The 24,111-nt window shown below is 41.5% G+C and overlaps 1 protein-coding gene across 6 annotated transcripts in view; it reads right to left on the bottom strand.

Annotated features, from left to right (window-relative positions):
* Positions 1 to 24,111, bottom strand: part of MCC (MCC regulator of WNT signaling pathway) — a 180,021-nt gene that overhangs the window by 13,654 nt on the left and 142,256 nt on the right. For all 6 annotated transcript variants that reach the window (XM_040089723.2, XM_058424026.1, XM_058424027.1 and 3 more), the window contains 3 exons: positions 19,408 to 19,642; positions 3,430 to 3,636; positions 2,352 to 2,449 (listed from right to left, as the gene is read on the bottom strand). In XM_040089723.2, coding sequence (XP_039945657.1) covers positions 2,352 to 2,449; positions 3,430 to 3,636; positions 19,408 to 19,642 — 540 coding nt within the window. The remainder of the gene's footprint in view (positions 1 to 2,351; positions 2,450 to 3,429; positions 3,637 to 19,407; positions 19,643 to 24,111) is intronic.

Raw genomic sequence — 24,111 nt, 5'->3', positions numbered from 1 at the left:
CCAAACTACACCAAACCCCAAACTGTAACAATGTCTTGCTGGTTTATTTGGGTTTCACACTGTTTGAATTAACTGAGAAGAACCTGACAACTTAACAGCAACAGGACAGAATGGGAAAGTAGCAGAGTGGGGAGCAGCCATAGTCTTAGTCTCTGTAATGAAAGGATGACTAGAGGACTGGAAGCAGGGCTGCTGATTGATACCACATGCTCTGACAAACAGACTCAAATCAAATGGATTTTTGTCCCTATCCTTGCAGCTGTTTTCCCCTGCACCAGTGCCTGCTGCCTGGAGAAACAACAGGGAGGACCAATCGCTGGAGATATGCACCAGTTGTAACCAGCCCTGAAAGACTCCTGAACATTGGCATTTAAATACTGCCTCTGGACCACACAGCATGATATGCACTTGTTTCATACTTCCCCCCCACCCCTCAGCAGACACAGCTACTAGGACAAATACTTTTCATTTTGTATTCTAGTCCTACTTCTTTGATGAATGAGGAGGATGCAAAGGACTTTGATATTTTTAGAATTCTTTCATGGATTTATGATGGTCTAAATATCACTGTGATATTTGAGAGCTCATTTATGCAGAACATCAGTTATAGACTTGTGGTATTTTTTAGCATAGCTGTGGCTGAACAGGTTGCAGTAAGCTTTCTCCATGTGGTAGACAGACCTTCAACTGACTTGCAGAGACAAGGCTTTAGGGCAAGGAGGGCTAAGCATTCAGCCTGATCCGGCTGACACAATGATTAGGGAGAAAAATACCCTGTCCACACAGCTTGCAGAAACTGTGCTTGAGCCCCACTGGAAGCAGCCATCACATTTAGTACTGTCGTATTTCCATTACACAGAGAGTCTTCACAATTTATGTACAGTTTAATCCGATTATTTTTCTTCTCCATTTCTGCCTCACAAACTGTACTTGCAAGGCCCTTGGTGGAAATCCATGCTAATCAACTTAAGGCCAAGTAGATGATGCAAAGCAGTTATTTTGTCCATGCTGTCAGCAAACCAAATTTCATGACTATACTCAAACTCTCTGCTAACTAAGGGCATTGGCATCTTCTCAAAATCCAGGAGCAATTAACAAGAGCAGGAAGAAGCAGCAGCCTGAGTGAAGGGAGAAAATGCTGGTGGAACAGCCCACACTAGGGCTGCAGTATGTGCAGGGATACAGGGGAGGCCAATGGCTCTCTGCAATGTTTACGTAAATTATTCTGTTGATGGGTTTTACCACTCACACACAGATGACTGTTTTGATTATTTTACCCACAGAATTTTGTTTACTGCATCATGCAAACTAAGTACTCAACAACTGCCAGACTACTAAGCAAATGGTATGAGATGTATTGATTCTGCAGTGGTAATAATCTTACATGTTCACACAACACCTTTCAGGCTCAAGTGTCCCTAGGCACACCACACATTACAACTATGAAAAAAAGCATGTCAGGAACGAAACGCCACAGCTGCCTGAAAGGACATTCCACCATCAAAGAAGGTGTAAACACCAGTAAAGCAAAACACAATCTTCCCATCCAAAATTCTTAGCAGCATTTTGGACAGGTTCTAAATATAAGAACCATATTAGATACCAGACAGACATTTCTTGGAAAAGCTGAAACAAGTACTAAAAATATTATTGAAACTATGAATTTCTTTGTCATGAAGTTTACCACATAGCTGGTGCAGGAAAAACTGCTGTACAAACAAATATCTAGCTAATGTATAACTGTACTGGAAACTTAGGCTTAAAACCTGGCTGTTGATAAAAGCTGTTTGTCAAGACCTCAATTTTCTTTCCCATTGGAAGAGAAACGCCTCCCACAATGTCATTTCTAATTGAACTGTGGCTCCGCTTACATATGGAGGAGGCAAATGGAGCATTTGAGTTATCAAAATTTCTGCAATTCCCACTCCCATAACTCCTACCCAAGTTTTAACCTGTGGCCAATCTCCTTAACCAAACATCCCACTTCAAATCCTGTCTTCACCAAAGGTTTTCTTTACGCACACAAGAAATGTGTCATTTCACTGTTTTCACTCATACTCTTGCCTGAATGTGGTCATTACTGCCATTTTGAGAGTTTCTTTTATTTCTAAAATTCAACTGAATTTTAGAGGAACTCAAGGAGAATGGAGTTGAGCATCACACGAAAGCAGCTAAAGAACAACAGCAGGAGAGAGGGGAAAATTAGAAGGACTTTGATAATTTTCCTTCTCACAGGACAAATCTGTGATCACTCTTCAAACCACCTGAGGGTTAGAGTGAAGGCGCAGAAATAAAATTCTCCCTGGACCTACCAGACAAGTCCTGCCCCTGGTGTGTGAAGTTATGCTTACCTCCTGAGTGCATTTGTCAGCTCAGCAGTCAGTTCATTCTCATTGTATGGTCTCAGCTCAGCAAGTGTTAGCCGTGTTATGGTGCCATCACTGCATTCCTGAGAAAGGAGGAAAAGCCACCTGATTAGAAATTACTGACCATCTTAATGGGAAAATTCTGAAAACCTCTTAGTTCACAGCTGCTTTTAAAATGAAGGTGAAATAAACAACACAATGCTACAGCAACAAGGCAGTGTATCAACATACCAAGGAATGAACTAAACAGATTTAATACTTCACAAATGCCTCTAAACATTTTTTAAACCACCACAGACTTGCAGAATTCTGCAGAGACTTGCAGAATTCGTTGACTTGCAGAATTCTGCTACTGTGTGTAAAACTGCCATTGCCTTCCTTATAATTCTTTTGACACCAGACATGAAACAATGCAGCACTGGGATCAAGAAATGAAGATGATGTATTGCCAGGAACAAGTAAGTAAGATGTATCTCTTGGTTTTTGTTTTTAAACACACTATTGACATTTTCTGGGGACATAGAGCTAAAATAAAACAAAGTTTTCCAAGGTATTTATTTCTTAATGCAAATTATTACTGCAAATGCAGAAATCTGTTCATTTTGCATTATTTTGCATTAAGGGGAGAAGAGTCTTCACTCTCAAATTAATAAAATCTGACTCAGAGATTGTCATTACAGTGCTCTAAATGCTGCATAGAAATGAGTGCTAATGTTTTCATATTTTGTGTTTATGGGAGAATGGTATTTTGCTTAGACTCCCTTCCAGTGTTTCCAGCGAGTGGCAATAGGCAAAATACATGCTCAGTCACAGCAACCTGTATGTTTGGCAAGACTGGTCTTGTATTCCTCAAAACACCCTTATTTTAGCCCATATTTAATATCAATTCTGCAAAATCCTGAAGTTGCAGCATAGAAGGAACCACCTAACAACAAGGGAAGAGAGAAAAGATCAGCATATAGACAAAACAGGAGAATGATTAACATGCTAAAGACTGCAATAGGTGTGGGAGGGTTTTAATTAATCATGTTTATAGCTTTGGAAATGTAGCTTGACTCCTGACCTTGCCCAGCTTGTCTTTGCTTCCACTGCTGGTTGAGCTGAGAGACCTCATTCTCTGCTCTTTTTGTTCTTCTACTTCAGACTTCAAGTGCTCAATATGGACGAGATAGGCCTGCTCCTGGGCCTCTCGAGTGCTCAGCTTCAATTCCAAAGCCTTCTTCTCCTTCTCCAGTAGGTAAAGTTGTGCCTTGAGCTCTGCCATCTCTTCCTGTTGAAGAAACACTGCATTAACATATGCTGCTTCATGGGATTAGGTACCTAAAGGAAGATGAGGTTAAATAAGATTTTCATCCACTCTTATAACCTAAGTGTTCTTTTCATTGAGAAAACTATCAGTGCCTAGATGACTTTTTATAATCACATTGCGTATTTGTCAAAAGACCTGTATATCTTCAGTCTGAGTATGATGAGCTGTGCCATCCCTTTATCATCTTCAGGAATAAGCTCAGAAGCAAAATTAGAATTAAGACTATAAGGGATCTGAGAGAACTGCCACAGCTGCTGTTATTTCTCTGGTTCTACTTTGCTCTTCAGAGATCATTTTCTTAAAAGTAAATGTATATGACTTTGTCAAACATCTCCCTAAAAGCAAGATTTCAGTTTCTTACTGATACGCAAGAAATCATCTCATTAAAGTGGAAGGGGTTTGAGAGACCAGGACAGCACACACAGGTTACATATTCCTGCCTTGTAATACCAGCTTCTGTGGCAGAATGAGTTACATCAAAAAGAGCAATTGAGTATGGTACCATCAGATGTCCATTTATAATTTCCCTCCTCTAGGTGTCCAGAATCCCAAGTATACACAATTTGAGTTTGACAGAAAAATGCACTCACATTCTTCCCTAGATACAGTACACAGAGGATGGACACTGGTACTTGATAGAAAGAAGCTCAATTCTGAAAGCTCCTTCTTGTGTGCAGTTCTTCTGCTGCACTGATGCTTCTGACAGGGCTGTCACCTATTGTAACACAATGTCTGCTGCCTGGGGACAGACCTCTGTTTTAACATCTGTCTGACAGTGGCTGGGCAGAAGTTTAAGGGCAGGGCACAAATGCAATGACCTTTCTTTCAGCACATGCTTCAAGACTCCCATGGAAAGCAGATGATGGACTGATCATTCCTGAAGCAGAATGCTCTTCGATTAACAGCATCTCAGAATTTTTTCTTGCTATTTTCTATACCTAGAAAAACCCAATATCCACAAAACCTTTAAAGAGATAATACTAATACATAATTTACATTATAAGTTTAAATGGCCACTGAACAAACAAAAGACTGCCAAAACAAAAAAAACCCCAACCCAGAATCATGTTTCCACTGCTTTCCTTGCCTTGCCCCAGGTCACTTAATGGTGACTACTGAGTTCATGCAGACACTTTCTGTATTACATTTCTGTTCCAGACTTGTTCACTGTGTAAATACCTCTGAAAGAGAAGTGTCTTGCGGTGTGGCCAGATTAGAAACAAATCACTATTTATTTAATTTTAAAAAAAAATTCACAAAAATAACAGAGATATCTTCCTCTGTTGTTTAAAAATAATGCTGTTCATATTATAGCCATTATTAACAAAGGCTATACAAAAACAAATCTTTACATGTATTTAGAAAAACTTTTTATGTTGAAGGGAACCTATGTTCCTTAGAAAAATATGCTCTAAGTGTAAGCAGTGCACACAGGTGTATCATAGCTACAACTGTCACAGGTAATTAATGGCTTATTCAGAAGCATGCAAAAATAAAATCCATATCTTAAAAGCCTTGAGGAGCTTAGAAAGATTTGTAAGAGCTTTAAAATAATTTATTCATTTGCTTGTTTGTGAATTGAAGGTTAGAAGCACAACAGTTTCATTCAATGTGGTTTACACAAATTTAGTTGTTAGGCAAACTTACCACTAACTGCCTTTGTCAACAGTGAAAAAAACAAACAATATTGATAAATAATGATGGGGAAATTTTGTTATAGGAGTTGAACTGTATAGTCTGATATACTCAAGTGTATGCATTTAACTTCTTAAGTCTCTACTTATAAAGCCATTAATCTACTTAGCCTTCTTAGTGAAGGCTGAGAAGTAATTTGAACACAGTATTTTGACACTTACATGAATAAAAGATAATTTCGGGTGTCTGTGTGGGATGGTCATGACAAGATCTTTCCTGGCTAGAAGATGAAGTTAGAAAAATTCAGCCCAGAAATAAGGGATATTTATTCCTAAAATAAAAAGGTGAATTTACCCACTACAAAACAAATCTGTGGAGCAGGTTTTTCGCATTGTGCAAAGATTTTAACTTATTTTATTTTCATAATTTTAACTTTTAACATATCCAAGCTCAAAATAAATTTGAAGATCAATGTTTAACCCATTTGTTTATGAAGACAGTAAGCTTAGATCATCATATATGAAATCAGTAGTTTGCATCTGGTCCGAGAAGACATATGCACTTCCCATATGTTGCTTTTCTCATGTCAAAACAATGTGAATTGGAAGTAAAGAAGCAAATACAAAACAGGGGAAAAGTTAAAAAGCTTGTGTCAGCCAATGTCTTACAGAGGTTCACAGAGAAGCAAGAGGAGGAAATGGAAAGGCTGAAGATGGTTAGAAATTCAAACTGCAGTTGAGGATTGTGGTATGGACTCATGCAATGTGTGAGGCAGAGTGGCAGCAGCCATTTGGGAAAATTCATGCAGTTCAGGTTTTCTTAGAGAGTCAATATGCAGTGATTTTTTCCATGAAAATGTGTTTTCTACAGACTGCATCTAAATTGAACTGAAATGTTAGCGCCACCTTGGTATATTTACTGTTTCCCTTTTCTTCCAGCTACAGGTTGCTGTGAAGCATTTTTGCAGTTTAACACATCTGAAACTTCAGAGTGTGAGCACAAGCGGCATTCACTAAATGAAACCCCAAAGGAGGAGGCAGCAAATGTCCCTCTTCTAGGGGATTGCAGAAGACTTAGACAATCCATGTAAATTCACAAGCTTCATATATCAAATCCAGCAGCTATTCTGGGATTAGTTAATTGAATATTGAGGGATGTTCTGTACTTGCAGTCATACTGTAATCCTGATTTTGGGGAAAACTTGAATGAAAATTCAAAAGTCCTGATTCAAAATAATCAGAGACACCATAGAATTCTCAAAATCAACATTTGTATTCAATTTGGTCATGTAGGACTCTAGCGTTGCAAAAAGTGTTTGAAGTTACAAAATGTCACGACTCCAGGAGAACCACAGTAAAGAAGGTTAGGTATACCAGCCTTCAGAGTTAAAGCAAACATCGGAGCAGATGTCATGCTCTAGCTAACTGTATTTCACTATTCAAGTCTGCAAGAACATTAAGGGTTGTAGCGAAGCTGGACAATGGATTTCTTAACATTTTCCACCAAGAGACTGTTGTCTCAAAGTACTTAATGAGCAACATTATCAACACCTGTACACAACGGAGGAAAAAGTATCAGTGTAGAAAGCTGCGACTTCTTATCTAGATTAAGCTCTTTGAAATGCAGAAAGGTTGTAAATCAAAAATGATTTACATCCGTCAGAAGTAATCTCCTTGCTAACGGGGGCATGACTTCAATTGACCTCAAAGCAAGGCCACTGAATGACAAACGACGGATGAGAATGTATTTGGAAACTTGGTTAATTATTGCTTGAAGCAAATAATTGAAATTTATAGGAATACTGGCGGATAACTATGTCTTATGCTCTGAATCAATAAAAAAAAAAAAAAAATAAACTGGGCAGCAGAGAAACAACCCTCAAATTGTCTTTCTAATTAATACTGAAGAATGACTGTTTTAAAGGTATTTCAAACTGCTGAGGTGATATTTTTTACTGGAAATCAGAAATGGAAGGTGCCAAAAGATGAGGCAGATTCCAACACAGAACTAAATTTTGGGAAGACAGCAGGAGATTGTAAGACCCAGCAATGCAGGAAATCACTAAGTAGCTTGGTCCAGCTGTATCAGCCCTGCTAAGAATGTAGAAGGGAGAGAACAAATTCAAAATGCTGAACAATAAAGTCTTCTGCAGTCCATCCGCTTCAAGTCAAATAAAATACTGTAAGGAAACCTATAATCTCCATTTGTCTCAGAAGGATGCATTTGCTTCTGTGTAAGATACATGTTTCAAATAATTGATACAAAAATATACTCAGAAAGCAAAAATGAGTCCTGACCTTAGGTTCAACTCTGCTCTAGCTTGATCGACGAGGAGGTACAATGCAGCCTTGAGCAACAACCATGGAAGCTGATAGGTAACACATTTGACAAATCTGAGTTTTCACAATGTCTCTTTCAGAAATGTAAGGTTTTCCTGCAGTTGCAAATTCCAGCAAACTACAAGCAATTACAATGAATAACAGTATTGTCAGTTTCCCTGTGCTGCAAAGGGCTGAAGGTAACTTCAGACACCTATGCAAAATGTGTGTTTATTCCGTATGCAATACTCAAAACCAAATCAAGAAGAAAATGTACTTCTAGAGGCAATTCCTGCAGTGAAAACCCAGTGTGCCAGATCCAGCCAAATGGATGCCATGTGTCAAAAACAAGATTGTTGCGTGAACAAAAGGATTACCAGCACTCAAAAGTGTACCAGAAATTATGATATGCAACTGCTGGTGTTCCTGACAGTCAGGGAAGTCAAGGGCATTATTCACAAGGGATATAACTCTGCAAGTTTGCCCTTATCTTTAAATTAAAATAAAATTAGGAAAATAAATTAAAATAAGTGTGATAAATGTGCTAAAGTTAATTCGTGTTATCAAATTATAAAAGGTAAATGTTGAACTGTATAAAATATGAATGTTAGAAATGTGCTCAAATGAACATAAGTAAGGGTAAAATGTAGAAACTAAAAATTAGAAAATTTCCTGGCTTGGGAAGCACAGGAGGGACACGAAGAAAGTATGATTGGAATTACCAGAGAGGGGGCCTTGAAACTATTGCTGCCGGGAATCCCTGAAAAGAAACAAAGAACCACGGAAGAAGAAGATACAAGTCCGGAGACCAAGATAATCACTTCAGATGGATATCTCTACTCGTCTCCGCCGAAATTAACATATACACGACACACCCGGGCCCGGCCATCAACAGCATTGTTCCACCCTACCGGTCTATTCAGACCTCCGATACCAGGACTTGAATAATTAATGAAGACGCCTCGGAGAGGATAACGTCAGAATTTCAGACTTCACTCCGCGATCTTGTGTATAAAAAGGGACGGCCGGAGACCAGAAATTGTGAACTGGGGGGGATACCAGGCTGACAGAGCTTGTTATCCGTGTTCACCCGGCACCGATCCCGGGCTCGGCGCTGTCCTTTTAAATTGTGGCTTTCCGAGACTGATATTTTGTCTCAAAATAAAATTCTAAATTTTGATACTTTGAATTTGGTCGATTTTATTTATAACAATTCTGGTGACCCCGACGTGATTGGAGTGATACCGAGACCCCCGAGGGACCCCCGTCTCTGACCAGGAGGCGCCCTGCTGAATTCAGCGGCCTGGCAGAGCTGGGGTATCCGGGTGGAACCGATCAACCACACAACGAACAAAAACAGCAAAAGCCACATTTAAAAGGGAGATAGGCGAGGTCAGAGCTCTCGGGGAACTCGGGGAGGTTTTTCTTTGGAAGCAGAACCTCCGGAGCCGCGGCGAAGAAATCTACTCATAAAAATCTACGTGCACGAAGAATCCACGCAGGAAAAGGATCGTAAGTATTGCGTAGTTGAGTGGGGAGTGACCGAGCGTGTGAGTGAGACGTGATTTTATCACGAAGCGAGTGGGACCCCAAAATCGCAGTTCCATTGTCCCGCGAAGGACGTGGTCGGTTGCGGGGGAAGCGAAAGTTTCGGGGGTAAAACGCACCTCACACGTTAAGCCCTGAAAACTCGGGGAGTTTTCGGAAAGGGGGGTCGGTCACAGGAAGGCTGAAAGGGAAGGTTACGTCCTTACAAGAGTTCTGGGGACTGGTAAACCTTTCAGCCTTGGACCAGGGACGGTCTGAGGAGGAAGTAAGGAGAAGAGAGCTCGCACACACCAGAGAAAACCCGGGGGGGGAGCGATCACCCACAAAGGGCAAGTATCTGGTAAACCCACACCATGGGACAGACAAAAAGCAAAGCTAGCAAAAGGAATCTTAGGAAAACAAAGCGGGGAACTGGTAAAGGAATCCCTGAAATCCCAGTTGAGAGCCCACTGGGATGGATGTTAGAACATTGGGAAGAATGCCCCATAAGGGAAAGAAAATCCAAGAAACGGATGGTGCATTATTGCATAGAAGTATGGGGTGGGGTAGAAATACGGGATCACGTAATTTAGCCCGTGTTTGGAACATTTGAAGAATGGATATGTAAGGCACTGGTACGTTATGTCGGAGAAAAGGGAACTGCGGAAGAACGGGAATATGCTGGGGTCTGGGGTAGAATTGATGCAAAATTACTACCCATAAAGATAAAGGACCCTGCCGATGTTTCCGGGGATAAGTGGGAGCCTTTAGACAACTTACCTCCACCTTACATAGTACCCTCACCCCCTCCCCTCCCTGAGCAAAACAATCCACAGAACCCGGGGAGATTGGGACCCCCTCTGGGACGAAGGGTCCCTATATCCCCGTCTCTCCCCTCTGCCCCTCCGATGGAGTCACAGACAGTGGCCCCGGTCCCACCGGTCGGGCTCCCTCCCCTGCTAGAACCTGTACAAGCCACTCACCACTGGGAGGGGGGACACAAAGTACAAACACCCCTGCACCAACAAGGGATGACCTGTTGCCTGATCTAGATCTGGCGGCTTTCTTTAATTCTCCTGCAAACACACAGCAGGGTTGGGCAGAAGCAAAACACTCACCTCCCGCTAGGAGGACTAGGAGACAGCTAAAGAGGATGAATGAGACGGAGAGTGAAGGGGAGGGTGAAAGAGCAAATCTCTTCCCCTTAAGGGAAATTCCCACTGCTCCAGGAATTATCGGGTACGTAAACGTCCCGATTAATACCAATGATGTAAGAGCCTTTAAGAAGGAGATGGGAAAGCTTATGGATGACCCTTTAGGGGTCTCCGAAAGGCTAGACGAGTTCTTGGGAACTAGCATCTATTCGTATGAAGATCTCACAGCTATTCTCAGATCCTTGTTCAATACGGAGGAAAGGGAAATGATCAGACAAGCGGGGATACGGGAATGGGAACGGAAGAACCCTCAGAGCACTCCTGGAGATCAGAAATGGCCAAGCCAAGATCCCCGATGGAATGCTCAAACTGAGGAGGGTAGGAGAAGTATGATTGATATGAGGAACATCATCATACAGGGAATTAGAGAGGCCGTGCCCCGAGGACAAAATCTGAGCAAGGTCTTTGGGGAATGTCAAGGGAAAGATGAGACTCCCACTGAATGGTTGGAAAGGTTGAGAAAAAGCCTCCAGATATACTCTGGGACAGACCCTGATTCTCCCGTGGGGGAGGTACTATTGAAAACCCAGTTTGTAGCAAAATCATGGGAGGACATCAGGAAAAAGCTGGAAAAGATTGAGGGGTGGCAGGAGAAGGGATTGCAGGAGTTACTGCGGGAAGCCCAGAAAGTCTATATGAGAAGGGATGAGGAAAAACAGAAAATACAGGCTAGGGTGTTAGTAGCTGCAGTAAGGGAAGCCCAGAAACAGGAACGCCCACAAGCTTCGGAGAAACCCTTAAGGAAAGCACCTCCGAGGGGAGCCACGCGCCCGCAAAAGGGGACTTCAGGAAAATGGGTGGAAGGAATGGAATGTTTCTATTGTAAAAAGAAGGGACATATAAAAAGGGATTGTCCAAAGAAGATAAGAGATGAGAAGATGTTTCGGGAGGACTAGGGAAGTCAGGGGCTCTATCTTTTGGGGTCCATAACATCAGGAGAGCCCTTGATAACATTAAAAATAGGACCCCAGGGAACAAAAATGGATTTTTTGGTAGATTCAGGGGCTGAGAAAAGTACATTCAAACAGCTGCCCCCAGGATGCCGAGTAAGTAAAGATTCTATAGTAGTTATAGGAGCTAAAGGGGAGCCATTCAAGGTACCCATAGTTAAGAACGTAGAAATAGAATCGGAGAATAAAATTTGTTTGGGAGATATGTTGTTAGTAGAAGAGGCTGATTACAACCTGCTGGGTAGGGATTTGATGGTTGCACTGGAGATCAACCTCATCATAAGGAATTCACAGATTACGGTTAGCATATACAAACTAACCTGTGAAGATGAGGACAAAATTAATCCCAAGGTATGGCATACAGGGAAGGAAGCCGGGAAATTGGCTATGGAACCTATATCAATTGAGATTGAGAAGCCTGAGGATCCCATAAGGATCAGGCAGTACCCAATCCCTTTAGAAGGGAGGCGGGGGCTGAAACCTATAATAGAGGATTTGATCAAAAAAGGCATATTGGAGCCGTGCATGTCCAGACACAATACCCCAATACTGGCTGTTAAAAAGGGAGATGGGAATTATAAGTTAGTGCAAGATTTAAGAGCCATAAATGAAAGAACAAGAACTCGGTTCCCTGTGGTGGCTAACCCCTACACCCTTCTGAATAGGATCTCCCCGAAAGATACTTGGTACAGTGTTATAGACTTAAAGGATGCATTTTGGACCTGCCCTTTAGCTGAAGGCAGCAGGGATTTTTTTGCATTCCAATGAGAGGATCCAGACACTAACCGGAAACAACAGTTAAGGTGGGCCTCACTTCCCCAAGGATTCGTGGACTCCCCAAATTTATTTGGACAAGCATTAGAAAAGTTGCTAAGTCAGTTCTCCCCTAGGAAAGGGACCAAGATCTTACAATATGTAGATGATCTATTGGTGGCTGGTGAAACAGAGGAAGGTGTAAGAGAACGCACTATTGATTTGTTAAACTTTTTAGGGGAAAAGGGATTAAAGGTAGCAAAACAAAAATTACAGTTCACAGAATCTGGGGTGAAATACTTAGGGCATTGGTTAGTAAAAGGGAAAAAGAAATTGGACCCTGCAAGGGTAGCTGGGATCATAGAACTGCCCCCCCCTAAAACCAAAAGACAAGTACGTCAGCTATTGGGGCTGCTAAGTTATTGTAGACAGTAGATAGAAGGATATAGTGAAAAAGCTAAATTTTTGTATGAAAAATTAACTGCAGAAAAGATAAAATAGACAGAACAGGATGATAAGGAATTAGAGCAATTAAAGGGTGCTTTGGTGACTGCCCCAGTATTAAACCTCCCTGATATAAATAAGAAGTTCCAATTATTTGTAAATGTAGGAAACCACACAGCACATAGGGTGTTGACACAAGAATGGGCTGGGGATAAGAAGCCTGTAGGTTACCTTTCCAAACTATTGGACCCTGTAAGCAGGGGGTGGCCTACATGTTTACAGGCAATAGTAGCAGTTGCCTTATTGGTAGAAGAAGCCAAAAAGATTACTTTCGGGGCTCCCATCACAGTTTATACTCCACATAACGTAAGAACAATTTTACAACAAAAAGCTGAGAAATGGCTCACGGATGCCAGACTGTTGAAGTATGAGGCCATTCTCCTTCATGCTCCAGAATTAGAATTAAGGACAACACAAGCAAGTAATCCTGCTGGGTTCCTGTTTGGGGAAGCTTCATCTGAGCCTATACACAATTGTATAGACCTAGTAGAATTACAAACAAAGATTAGGGAAGATCTGGAGGACGAGGAGCTCGAAGAAGGGGAAAAATGGTTTGTAGATGGGTCAGCCAGAGTTATAGAAGGGAAAAGGAAATCAGGATATGCAATTATAGATAGAAAAACTGGGGAAGTGATAAAATCAGGCCCCTTGGGCACTTCATGGTCAGCTCAGGCATGTGAATTGTATGCTGTGTTGCAAGCTCTCAAAGGACTTAAAGGAAAAATAGGGACTATCTTTACTGACTCAAGTATGCTTTTGGGGTAGTGCATACCTTTGGGAAAATCTGGGAGGAAAGAGGACTGGTGAACACTAGGGGAAAAGGTTTAATACATGAGGATTTAATAAGGCAAATTCTCAAGGCAGTAAGGGAACCAAAAGCTATTGCAGTGGTATATGTAAAGAGTCACCAGGCTGGACTACAGTTCAGAATACGTGGGAATAATCTGGCTGATCAGGAAGCCAGGAAAGCAGCTCTCCTAACCCTAGACACCCCAGAAAGCAGGACAGAAAATCTTGGAGAAGTTTCTCCTCATCCCACAGAAAAAGAGATTGAGGATTTCAAGAAAATGGGGGGAAATTTAATAAATGGGAAATGGAAATTGACTGACGGTCGGGAATTGATCCCAAAGACTTATGCCAGGATCATATTAAAAAGATTGCATGCACAAACTCATTAGGGAACTCAAGCTTTAGCAGAACAATTTTTAAAATTCTTTGGATGCAAAGGTATCTTTGAGTTAGCCAAGCAGGAGGTTCAGAGTTGCTTAGTATGCCAGAAAATTAATAAATCAAAAGTCAAACACAATGCATTAGGGGGACGTCCTTTAGCATATCGTCCCTTTGGGAGAATACAAGTGGATTTCACAGAGTTACCAAAAATAAGTAGATAGAGATATCTGCTAGTGATAGTAGACCAATTAACACATTGGGTGGAGGCATTCCCTAGCCCTAGGGCTACAGCTCAAACAGTAGCACGGAGATTATTAGAGGAAGTAATTCCCAGATATGGAATCCCTGATTCCATAGATTCAGATCAGGGAACACATTTTACATCCAAGGTCATAAAAAGCCTAGCAGAAGCTCTGGGAATCAGATGGGAATATCATACACCTTGGCATCCTCAGAGCTCAGGTCAAGTAGAGAGAATGAATCAAACTCTGAAAGCACAGTTGTCAAAACTTATGCTAGAAACTAGGATGACTTGGATCAAATGCCTTCCTCTAGCCCTCCTAAATATCAGGACACAACCTCATTCAGGTTCGGGATTATCTCCATTCGAGATGCTGTACGGAATGCCCTACGAGCATGGAATGCCAGTTGGACATCCCCGGGTGGAGGATTGTCAGATCCAGTCTTATATTGTTGTGATTAACAAAAATTTACAAGAACTCCGGAAGCGTAGACTGGTAGCACAAAGCACCCCGCTGGGGTTTGCTATCCACAAGATCCAGCCGGGTGATCGAGTGTTGATCAGAGCGTGGAAAGAAGCACCGCTGTCATCGCATTGGGAGGGACCTTTCCTCGTCCTCCTCACAACAGATACTGCCATGAGAACAGCAGAGAAAGGCTGGACCCATTGCTCCCGAGTGAAAAAGGTGGAACAACACAGCAGCTCTCCGCAGTGGAAAATCACCTCAGCGCCTGGAGATTTAAAGCTAAGAATTCACCGAGACACCCAATGACCAGCACTTATCGGATAAGTTGCACTCAGGCAGGATGTCCCTGCTATCCTTTTGTTCATTTTAAGTGCGGGTATTGTGAACAAGTTTGAGTAACTCATTGTGTCCGGGGAGCTAGACCTTAGAATTTGTGTATCCCTTGTCACGAGGAGGAAGTCAGGCTTACCAATCTATTCCTATACGTTGCCACAGAATCGGGATTGTTCGAATTGGATTCTCCTGAGTAGTTCCACTATTTCACTAAAGGGATAAGGGGAGGATTAAATAAAAGGGCGGATCCACTCGTAATTGAGTGCAGGAGAACGTTGAAAGTACCCTGTAGAGCAGATCAAATAAAGAGAACGAGGTGGGAGCAGTACAAAAGGCAATACGCTCAGAGAAGCACCGGCAGGGACCCGGAAGAATATCCCTGCTGCCAAGAAGATGGATTACCCCGCCGCTGGTGGCAACCCAACGGGCGAAGGGTGGAGCAGAGGGATAGGTCTATGGGTAGCCCTAGTGATCCTGAGTCAAGCCATGTGCCCCACGAATGGCCTCCACGAACCCCAAGAGGGGATGGGGATGGAAACTAGTCTCCCCACAGTCCCTCCAAACCTTACCCGGAACAGAGTTTTGGAATCCAGGGTACAAGTAGACTGGTTTACACCAAAAAGGGGGGAGAATCGCCAGTGGAATGAAGGAGTTAAATTGAACAAATCCAATCACCCGATAGCAACGGCTAGGAAAAGAAGGGAGGTAAGCAGTCTTCCTTTGATCACAACATGCAAAGAATGTAACAAAACTGTCTGGATTGGAGGGAAAAGGGAGAGTACTTTTGTGGGATATCTACAAGTTAACCCTTTATGTTATGATAAGAGGAAACTGAAAATGTGTGCCTTGAACGGGAAAACATATTGGGTGGGACAAAATGAGAAATTACAAACAGCTGCTTTAGCTAATGGACCTATATTACTTGATATGTTGGGGGAGAACGATGAAAAGGTTTGTTTAAGAATGGACAAAGTTTTTTGTTTTTCCAAGGATGAGGAAGGGTTAGACCCTGAGAACAAGATACAAAAGGTAGCCCTGGAATTTAAACGACAAGAATTGGCAGCTAAGAAAAAGAGAATGGAGCAGGAAAGAATGAGGACATTAAGTGAACAATATGAACAATTGGAAAAACAGTCTAATGATTGGAGTCTGGCTACTTCCAGCAAAAACCTTTTCCTAGATTTAGCACAGGAGATTGCTACCGAATTAAGGCTGACTAATTGTTAGATCTGCGGAAGATTAAAATCCGCAGAAAGATGGCCATAGAAAGGTGAGAGTTTAACTCCTGAGCAGTTGCTAAAATGGGATAACAAAATCTTAAACACTTTAACCCGACCAGGAGGGTGGACACTGGATGAACGAGTAATAGGGACAATCTGTATTAGTAGAGAAGGGAATGTTTACAGTGATGTAGTAGGATACACTCCTTGTCTATCCACTCTAGCTGTAAATTCCAACAACAGATCCAAAATGTGGCAACCAGAACCCCCAAATGGGTACTGGGGAAAGGAAAAGCAAGGAAAGTGTAACTGGGTAGAAGAAATTGAACTCTGTTAGCATGAACTCACTAACGCCAACCCGTATTACTCCTTAACTGAACTGGTGGAATTTTGGGACAAACCGGAAAATATAGATATTAAATGGAAAGCTCCCAGCGGGATTTATTTGATCTGTGGGAAAAGAGCATACAGTAAATTGCCCCGGAAATGGAAAGGGTCCTGTACCCTAGGTATAATTAGACCCTCTTTCTTTACACTCCCCAGAACTGGTAGCAATTTACTAGGGGCTCCTTTGTATGAAACCCTCAGCAGGAGAAAGCGAGAGGTGAAGAAAGGACTCCCACAAGTGGGAGGGAATCAGAAATGGGGAGAGGAAGATTAGCCTGCAGAGCGCATCATAGAATACTATGGTCCAGCCACCTGGGCACAGGATGAAAGTTGGGAGTACAGAACCCCAGTATACTTATTGAACCGGCTAATCAAGTTACAGGCTGTAGTAGAAATAGTATCTAACCACACCTCACACGCCCTAGAATTGTTAGCCAAACAACACTCACAGATGAGAGCTTTCGTGTACCAAAATCAAATAGCTCTGGACTATTTATTAGCAGAGGAAGGAGGTGTGTGTGGGAAGTTTAATGACTCAGAATGCTGTATCGAGATCAATGACTACAGAGAAACTATCAGAGATTTAGCTGCAGAAATTAAAAAAGTGGCGCACGTCCCAGTGCAGAAATAGAATTCGATCCTAAAAGCATCATGGTGGGATCAAATATTTGGAACAGGAGATTGGTAGAAGAAGGTGGGGTTCTTTATCCTGTGCTCAGTGGCTGGGTTAGTGTTCTTACCTTGTTTAATACCTTGCCTAATAAGACTGATTCACACCGTAGTCCAGGGAATGCAAATAGCAGCCCTTCCTATGGACCCAGAATTAGCTTCAGGGGGATTAGCCAAAGGAAAAGCCACCTCAAAAATTATGAATTTAACCGAAGAAAAGAGTACTGCTGCTCAGGTATTAGAGAAATTTGAAGCCCAAATACAGGAAGGAAACATAGAGAGAACATATTGGAACAAAACGACAAGGGAAAGGTTAACAGAATAATGGTTAAGAGGCTTTTTTATCTTGACAGAGAAAAAAGACTATAACCAGAACACGAATTAAATTGGTGAATTTGGAAGAGGGGGGATTGTGATAAATGTGCTAAAGTTAATTCGTGTTATCAAATTATAAAAGGTAAATGTTGAACTGTATAAAATATGAATGTTAGAAATGTGCTCAAATGAACATAAGTAAGGGTAAAATGTAGAAACTAAAAATTAGAAAATTTCCTGGCTTGGGAAGCACAGGAGGGACACGAAGAAAGTATGATTGGAATTACCAGAGAGGGGGCCTTGAAACTATTGCTGCCGGGAATCCCTGAAAAGAAACAAAGAACCACGGAAGAAGAAGATACAAGTCCGGAGACCAAGATAATCACTTCAGATGGATATCTCTACTCGTCTCCGCCGAAATTAACATATACACGACACACCCGGGCCCGGCCATCAGCTGCATTGTTCCACCCTACCGGTCCATTCAGACTCCCGATACCGGGACTTGAATAATTAATGAAGACGCCTCGGAGAGGATAACGTCAGAATTTCAGACTTCACTCCGCGATCTTGTGTATAAAAAGGGACGGCCGGAGACCAGAAATTGTGAACTGGGGGGGATACCAGGCTGACAGAGCTTGTTATCCGTGTTCACCCGGCACCGATCCCGGGCTCGGCGCTGTCCTTTTAAATTGTGGCTTTCCGAGACTGATATTTTGTCTCAAAATAAAATTCTAAATTTTGATACTTTGAATTTGGTCGATTTTATTTATAACATAAGTTAAAATTTAAAAATAGAGGTAACAATGGCGTACAAGAGATTTCAGGGAAGATCTGCATGCAAAAAAGGAGAAGGAAGTGTGATATCTGAAACACACATCTAATTAACTAACGACATCTTACAGTACCTCTTGCATGTTTTATTTATGGGGAATATTTTGCTGTAAGCCACAATGTATTCAAACAAGTAACATAATTTTATGTCTCCCAACCCCTAGTAAGCAATCTTTCCTAAACTGCAAATAATGAATGCATTACTGCAAAACTGTATCTGTTGTCATGGGGAAAGCAGCACTACTAAGAACATCACCAGGCTACCGCTTAGTCAGAAGCAACACATCTGAACAAAAATCTATAAATTTAGATGTTTATGAAACTATTAGGATTTCCTGTACCATTCAATACCATCACCTGACATGTCCACAGGTAGTTGGCTAAATTAGTACTTGCTAAAATACCAAAGTTAAACTTACTTAAACTGAACCAAAACCAGAAAAATTCTGAATGCAGACATACTTGTATTGTCTTTGGTATGTTCCTATGTTTTAGTTCACTTCCCAAAATCAATACAGAAGACAGACTTAAAATCATGTAAGCTCTACACATGGTCAGTAAAGATCATATCTTTTCTAGATCACATTTTTAGAGCTGGACATATGAACCAGTGTTTTCTCCAAAACCCTCTGTTAATGCAAGTCATTACACACCCTACTCTTTGCTCAGACTCTGGACTGACCTACAGATTGCAACACAGTGCTTAGAACAGCTCAGGACTTGTGACCAACTGCCAGAGAGCATTAGGGATGACATCTGACAGACCATTTCTCCTCCCAAACCAATATTAAAAGCAAAGGAATTTGTTGTGCTTCAGTTCACAAATATTCATGATGCGCATTTGCAAGCTCATAAATAATGACCTGTCCCTTGAATCATGGTTTTTGGTTATCTTTGCATAATTCAGCTGCCATATCTCTCAGAGACCATCTGGTTTGTCAAGAAGACCATTCCAAGTTTAGAGACACAGATGAAGCTCTCCTAATTCAGAACACACATAGCTCATCACTGTTAATGCGATGCCTACTGTCACTTTCTGATTACTGGATTTTCAGTCCAGATTATGTGTTTCAACAAAGTTACCCTTTACTATCAGTGGTCACTATCAAAGCCTCCCATGTGTGTGACTGAGCATGTTTTGTGTCTCGAGGGCATTGCCAGAAGAGGAGCTCCCCTCTTGGTTATGAATAAAATACCTTCATTGCCATGAGTTCCTGCATCAAGACTGCATTTTCCAGGTCCAACCTCTGGCTGTCTCCACGTGGTTTGATATCATAACTAAGGGGATCAATGTGGATGCTTTCCAGCTCCAGCATTGTCAGTTTCACTGCTGCCCTGTCATTTTTCAGCTGCTGGATGTAATCCTTCAACCGCTGCTCATCCTCCTTCGTAAACTCTGTGTCACAACTACTTGCAGTTGAGCTGGTAGTACTGGAAAGAGAAAGAATCGTATTAGAAAAAAATGTATTTGACAAAATTTCTTAATTTTTACATAAAACACCCTCACAATACTTCATCAACGCATCTGAGTCATACTTAAAAGTTCATAGAAAGGATACAGATGTAGCATGGACCAGACATTGCAAACTGAAGTGTGACAAATTTGGAAAAGAAATGAATTCTCCAAGCTGCAAGAGAAAATTGAATCATGGGACAACTTCTCTGCAAAGCCAGATAGTGATGTGTAACCAAATTACTTTATCTGGAATGGCGTCTTCTGAAAAAAAGTGGTTTTTTTTAATTCAAAGAGGAAAAAAAGTGCTAATTAAAACTTCTTAGCAATAACATGGCATAGCAAACTGCTCAGACACTCAGGCACTCAGAGTCTCCATCTTCTTTGAGAAGATGCATTTGCTAAGAAAAAAGAATGAACCCAGACTATGATCTATCTCTGCTGATGACCATACCAGTTATCACCTCAGATATTTTAATGGATACTTTTAGGAGTCAACCTGAGCAAAATTCCACTGGCAGTTGCCAAGCCTAGTTTCAGTTCACATGAAGGTGTACTCCTCAGCATACTGACATTCCTTCAGGGCTAGAGGGATTCAAAACTAACCCGGAGGGTAGCAGGAATTCTGATAAAAAGTGATCATAAAAGACTTTGTGTGTCTTCTGAACAAACGAGGGCCCATTACTCTGCTCTGTAAGTGTTTACACAGAGATTGCAGAACGGGCTAATAATGTCATTAGAACAATGGTAGCTGAGTGCTGCCTACCCACCTCCATGCATGCCAGTGCTGCAAGAGGCCCAGACTGACACAGCTGAAGTATGCTAGGGCTGAATATAGTTGCAATAACACTAAAAGGAAAATAAAATGCCATGTTGTTTCTATAGCCTCATTCAAAGCTGTCTGCTGTCTCCTGAGGTCCTGTTATCAGCTGCCGGGTGAGGGAGTAATCTATTAACTGTGCCTGTCTGGAATGCTAGCTGATCTCAGTTATCAGCAGGGGAATAAATTACTCTCTGTATCAAATTACACTGCTGTTCAACATTTTTGTACTAAAAAGTTCCACCTGCTAGATGCTGTGAGAGGCAAGATGATGTCCTAAAATAGCCATGTGCAAAGGGGAAGCCTATCAAGATAGGCTTGATTTTTCTCTCTCCTTTGGTTCTAATTCAGCTAAAGCTATATTGATTTTAAAGTGTTTCAAATAATTGCCCACAAATTCCAATCACAGCCTTGGAGAAGACAGAGAATTGGCAGGTGTACCAAGATTTCTCAAAATCCTTCCCCCTCATGAAATATTGCATTACAGCTCTTTACAATAGTTCTATGTTAATTTCATATTATTCCCTCTTTTTCTGAGAGACAAAAGGTGCCTGCCATAGTTAACCCAACTGTGCCAATGCCTTTGCTTTTGTTTTCATCCATTTCCTTCTGCAATGGAGTTTAAGAGCACTCAGTACCTATATACAGAGAAACCCTCAGGCTGAAACAATTTTTTGTTCATACTGTTTCTTGATTAGAAAATTGTGAAATAATTAATAAATCCTGCTTTACTGAGCCTAAAGGCATCTTGCTGAATTAGATATTTATATAAAAATAATGAGGATAGACAATGTGAAAAGTACTTAATTCTGTATAGAAGTAATGTTGTTTCTTCCTCAGCACCCAAAGACTGCAATTGCAGAGCTTTTCTGGATTAAATGTAAAACAGCTGTTGTTGGAAGAAGGGTAGCTTTCAAAGTCTTCAAATCTTGGGGCACAAAGACCTCATCTCAGTTTTTGCTTGAAAAGGAAAGAAAACCCAGTCCTCCTGCTGCAAATGAAACCTGAGCAAAAAAATGCTGAAAGTTTATTGTTACGTTGAGCTGAACCTCAAACTCCATGCATATTCATAGATTTTGGCTCTTAAAGACCCACAGCTATTCATTTATATGTTAGGGGAGTGCAGTCCAAATTGAGGAAGGCAGTCTGGACTGTTGCCAGTGATACTCAGGCTGCTTTTACTTCAGTCCTGGCTGCCTGGCTGCCTGTCTGCAGCTGAGTTGGCTCTTCTGATGAATTGCTAACAAGCTTCTTCTAGGTTTTTTTGGTTGGTTGGTTGGTTGGTTTTCATTTGTTTTGTTTTTTTTAAGAAGCTGGAGGATGCTCAGCAAGGAACTTGTGTCTCAGCCAGCACACAAGAAGACAAGAACCTTCACCCTCTCCCAGTGTTTAGCAGAACATCCCCACTCAGAAGACTGGAATCAGCTGGGGTAGAAGGGACAGAAACAGCACTGCAGTGTTTCTGATCTCCCCAGAAACTCTGTCAGGGTGTGCTGCCCCAAACACCGCACCAAACAGTTCTCCACAGCCACAGTGCTAGTCCACAACTGCTCTCTTCAAGAGATGACAGCTGCTGAGCACTTCATCCTGAATTTCTGATATTGCTCTCCCTTCTGAACAACAATCAGGACAAAGGAAAACATTTACAATATAATGCATCCATCCAAAGAACACATGAAACTGCTGCAAAAGATGTACAGTTTCTCATTTCTCAAATGTTAAGGTAAGGACAGAGAAAGGATCATAGTTTTCATCACAGCTGGAGGGAATACAACATCAATCCGTCCATTCTCATAGATGCTGTGTCAGAACAAGAAAAGAGAAATGTTCTCTGCACTTGCTTCATTCCTTGAGTCTTTTATGATGATGTCATGCCTGGGTGATGTAAAATTAATTTTCATATACAGTTTGTGGAAAATATGTAGGCTGGTACAGCATAATGTCAGTCTTACTTACTGGCATGTGAAAATAAAATGTAGGGAATGGACATAAGAGGCTTCTGGCAGTGCTTCTCTGTGACTGGTTTCTGTACACTATAAAAATTTATCCATAAAACCCTATATAAGCACTAAATATATAAGGTCACTAAATTAATATGTTTGCAATGTATTAAGCAATGGTGTGGATAATACAGTTGGTAGAACTAAGATTAACATCGTCAGAACTGAATCCATTAGCTTGCTTGAATACCTGCCCACAATCTAATGCTTCTAAGAATGCAGTTGATTCATAGTACACACAGCCCAAACACCTTCTTTCTAGCTGAATGTCATGGTTTAAGATCTGGCGTCGCACAATGCCAGAAGGTAGTAACTTCCTGAGAAACTGAAAAATACCCCAACCAGGCAAAGGACAAACAACAGCTAAAATTAGAGCCTTTGGTAAACTGCCCTGCTTTCTTCTAAGACTGCTTCAGTCCAGCCACAAAGTGTTACACAAGCAGCACTGAGCTATCTATTTGGACATTTCAAAATAACTTATTTGCACACCTCAGCCAAGATAATCTTGTATGTCACCAACTTATCTGAAACCTGAGATGGTTCTGATGAGATATGTTGTGTCAGGGAAACTTCTAGGGCTTTGCCCGAGAAGAATCTGTCACTGGCTCTGAGAATACCTCATAGCTTAGGGTGAGCAAAAAGGCTTCCCCCCAGGGTGCTCTACAGCACTGTGTTAATCTACCTCAGTTTTATTTTTCCCACTGGCTCATAGGCCTTGCCTACCTCTATTATTCATATATGTCCACCATTCAAGAGGGTTTCTCCTTTCCCTGTTTCCCCCCTGGTTGTAGTTTTGCTGATGATCTGCCCTTATGTCCCCTACAGGTCACTGCCTTTTGTCCTGCCCTCATACCACCCCTGTGTTCAGACCACTGGCTCCTGACCCCCATACTTAACCCCGAACATTCCTTTGATCTCTGTCTTTCCCTGAAACCTTCGGCGTGAATCTGCAAAATAAACCTTGCTGGAATTTATACAGGAGACCCTTCCTGCCTTTCTTTGCTGAGCTAGCCGTGGTGTGTGTGTGTATGGACTTGAGTGCCTTGCCTGTGTGCCCACCCAAGCATCTTCTCAAGAAGAGACACTTATCAGGGAGAGGTAGCAGCAACCACCATCCATCTCCACACTGCTACAAGACATATTCCTACCATTGACTGAGTTCAGATATTTTGTGACACTGCATAATACTGAAAAGAACTGCCTTTGCATATAAGGGACCAGATCTGTCCTCCTGTGAACCTAGATGTAATGCTGGGCTTATTAGTACAGCAGGGAATAAAATACACCATTTTTCAGTCAGTGTTACAACTGGGCTTCTTCCCTTCTGTTTCCTTCCACAAGTGCCATCAGTCAAACCTTGTTGGCAGTGTATGTTCTATATTAGTTTCTGTCAATTTATAATAATTATGACTTCCAACTACATTGTAAACCAATATGTTTTCAAAAACTGAATTGGCAACATTATTGTGGTGCTCGCTACCAGTCAATTGAATTTAGATGCTCTTTCATTGCCTTTCATTTATTTTCATTTCGGTTGCTCCCTTTTACAGTCTTTAACCACTCATTACCAGTGGCTTACCGAGGACTCTCAGTAACATGTTCAGTGATTTGACATTCAAAATCCAAT

The sequence above is a fragment of the Hirundo rustica genome, chromosome Z (genome assembly GCF_015227805.2).
Source record: "Hirundo rustica isolate bHirRus1 chromosome Z, bHirRus1.pri.v3, whole genome shotgun sequence".
Taxonomy (NCBI): Eukaryota; Metazoa; Chordata; class Aves; order Passeriformes; family Hirundinidae; genus Hirundo; species Hirundo rustica.
Note: the sequence above shows the minus strand (reverse complement) of the source record. Positions and strands in the feature narration are given on the sequence as shown.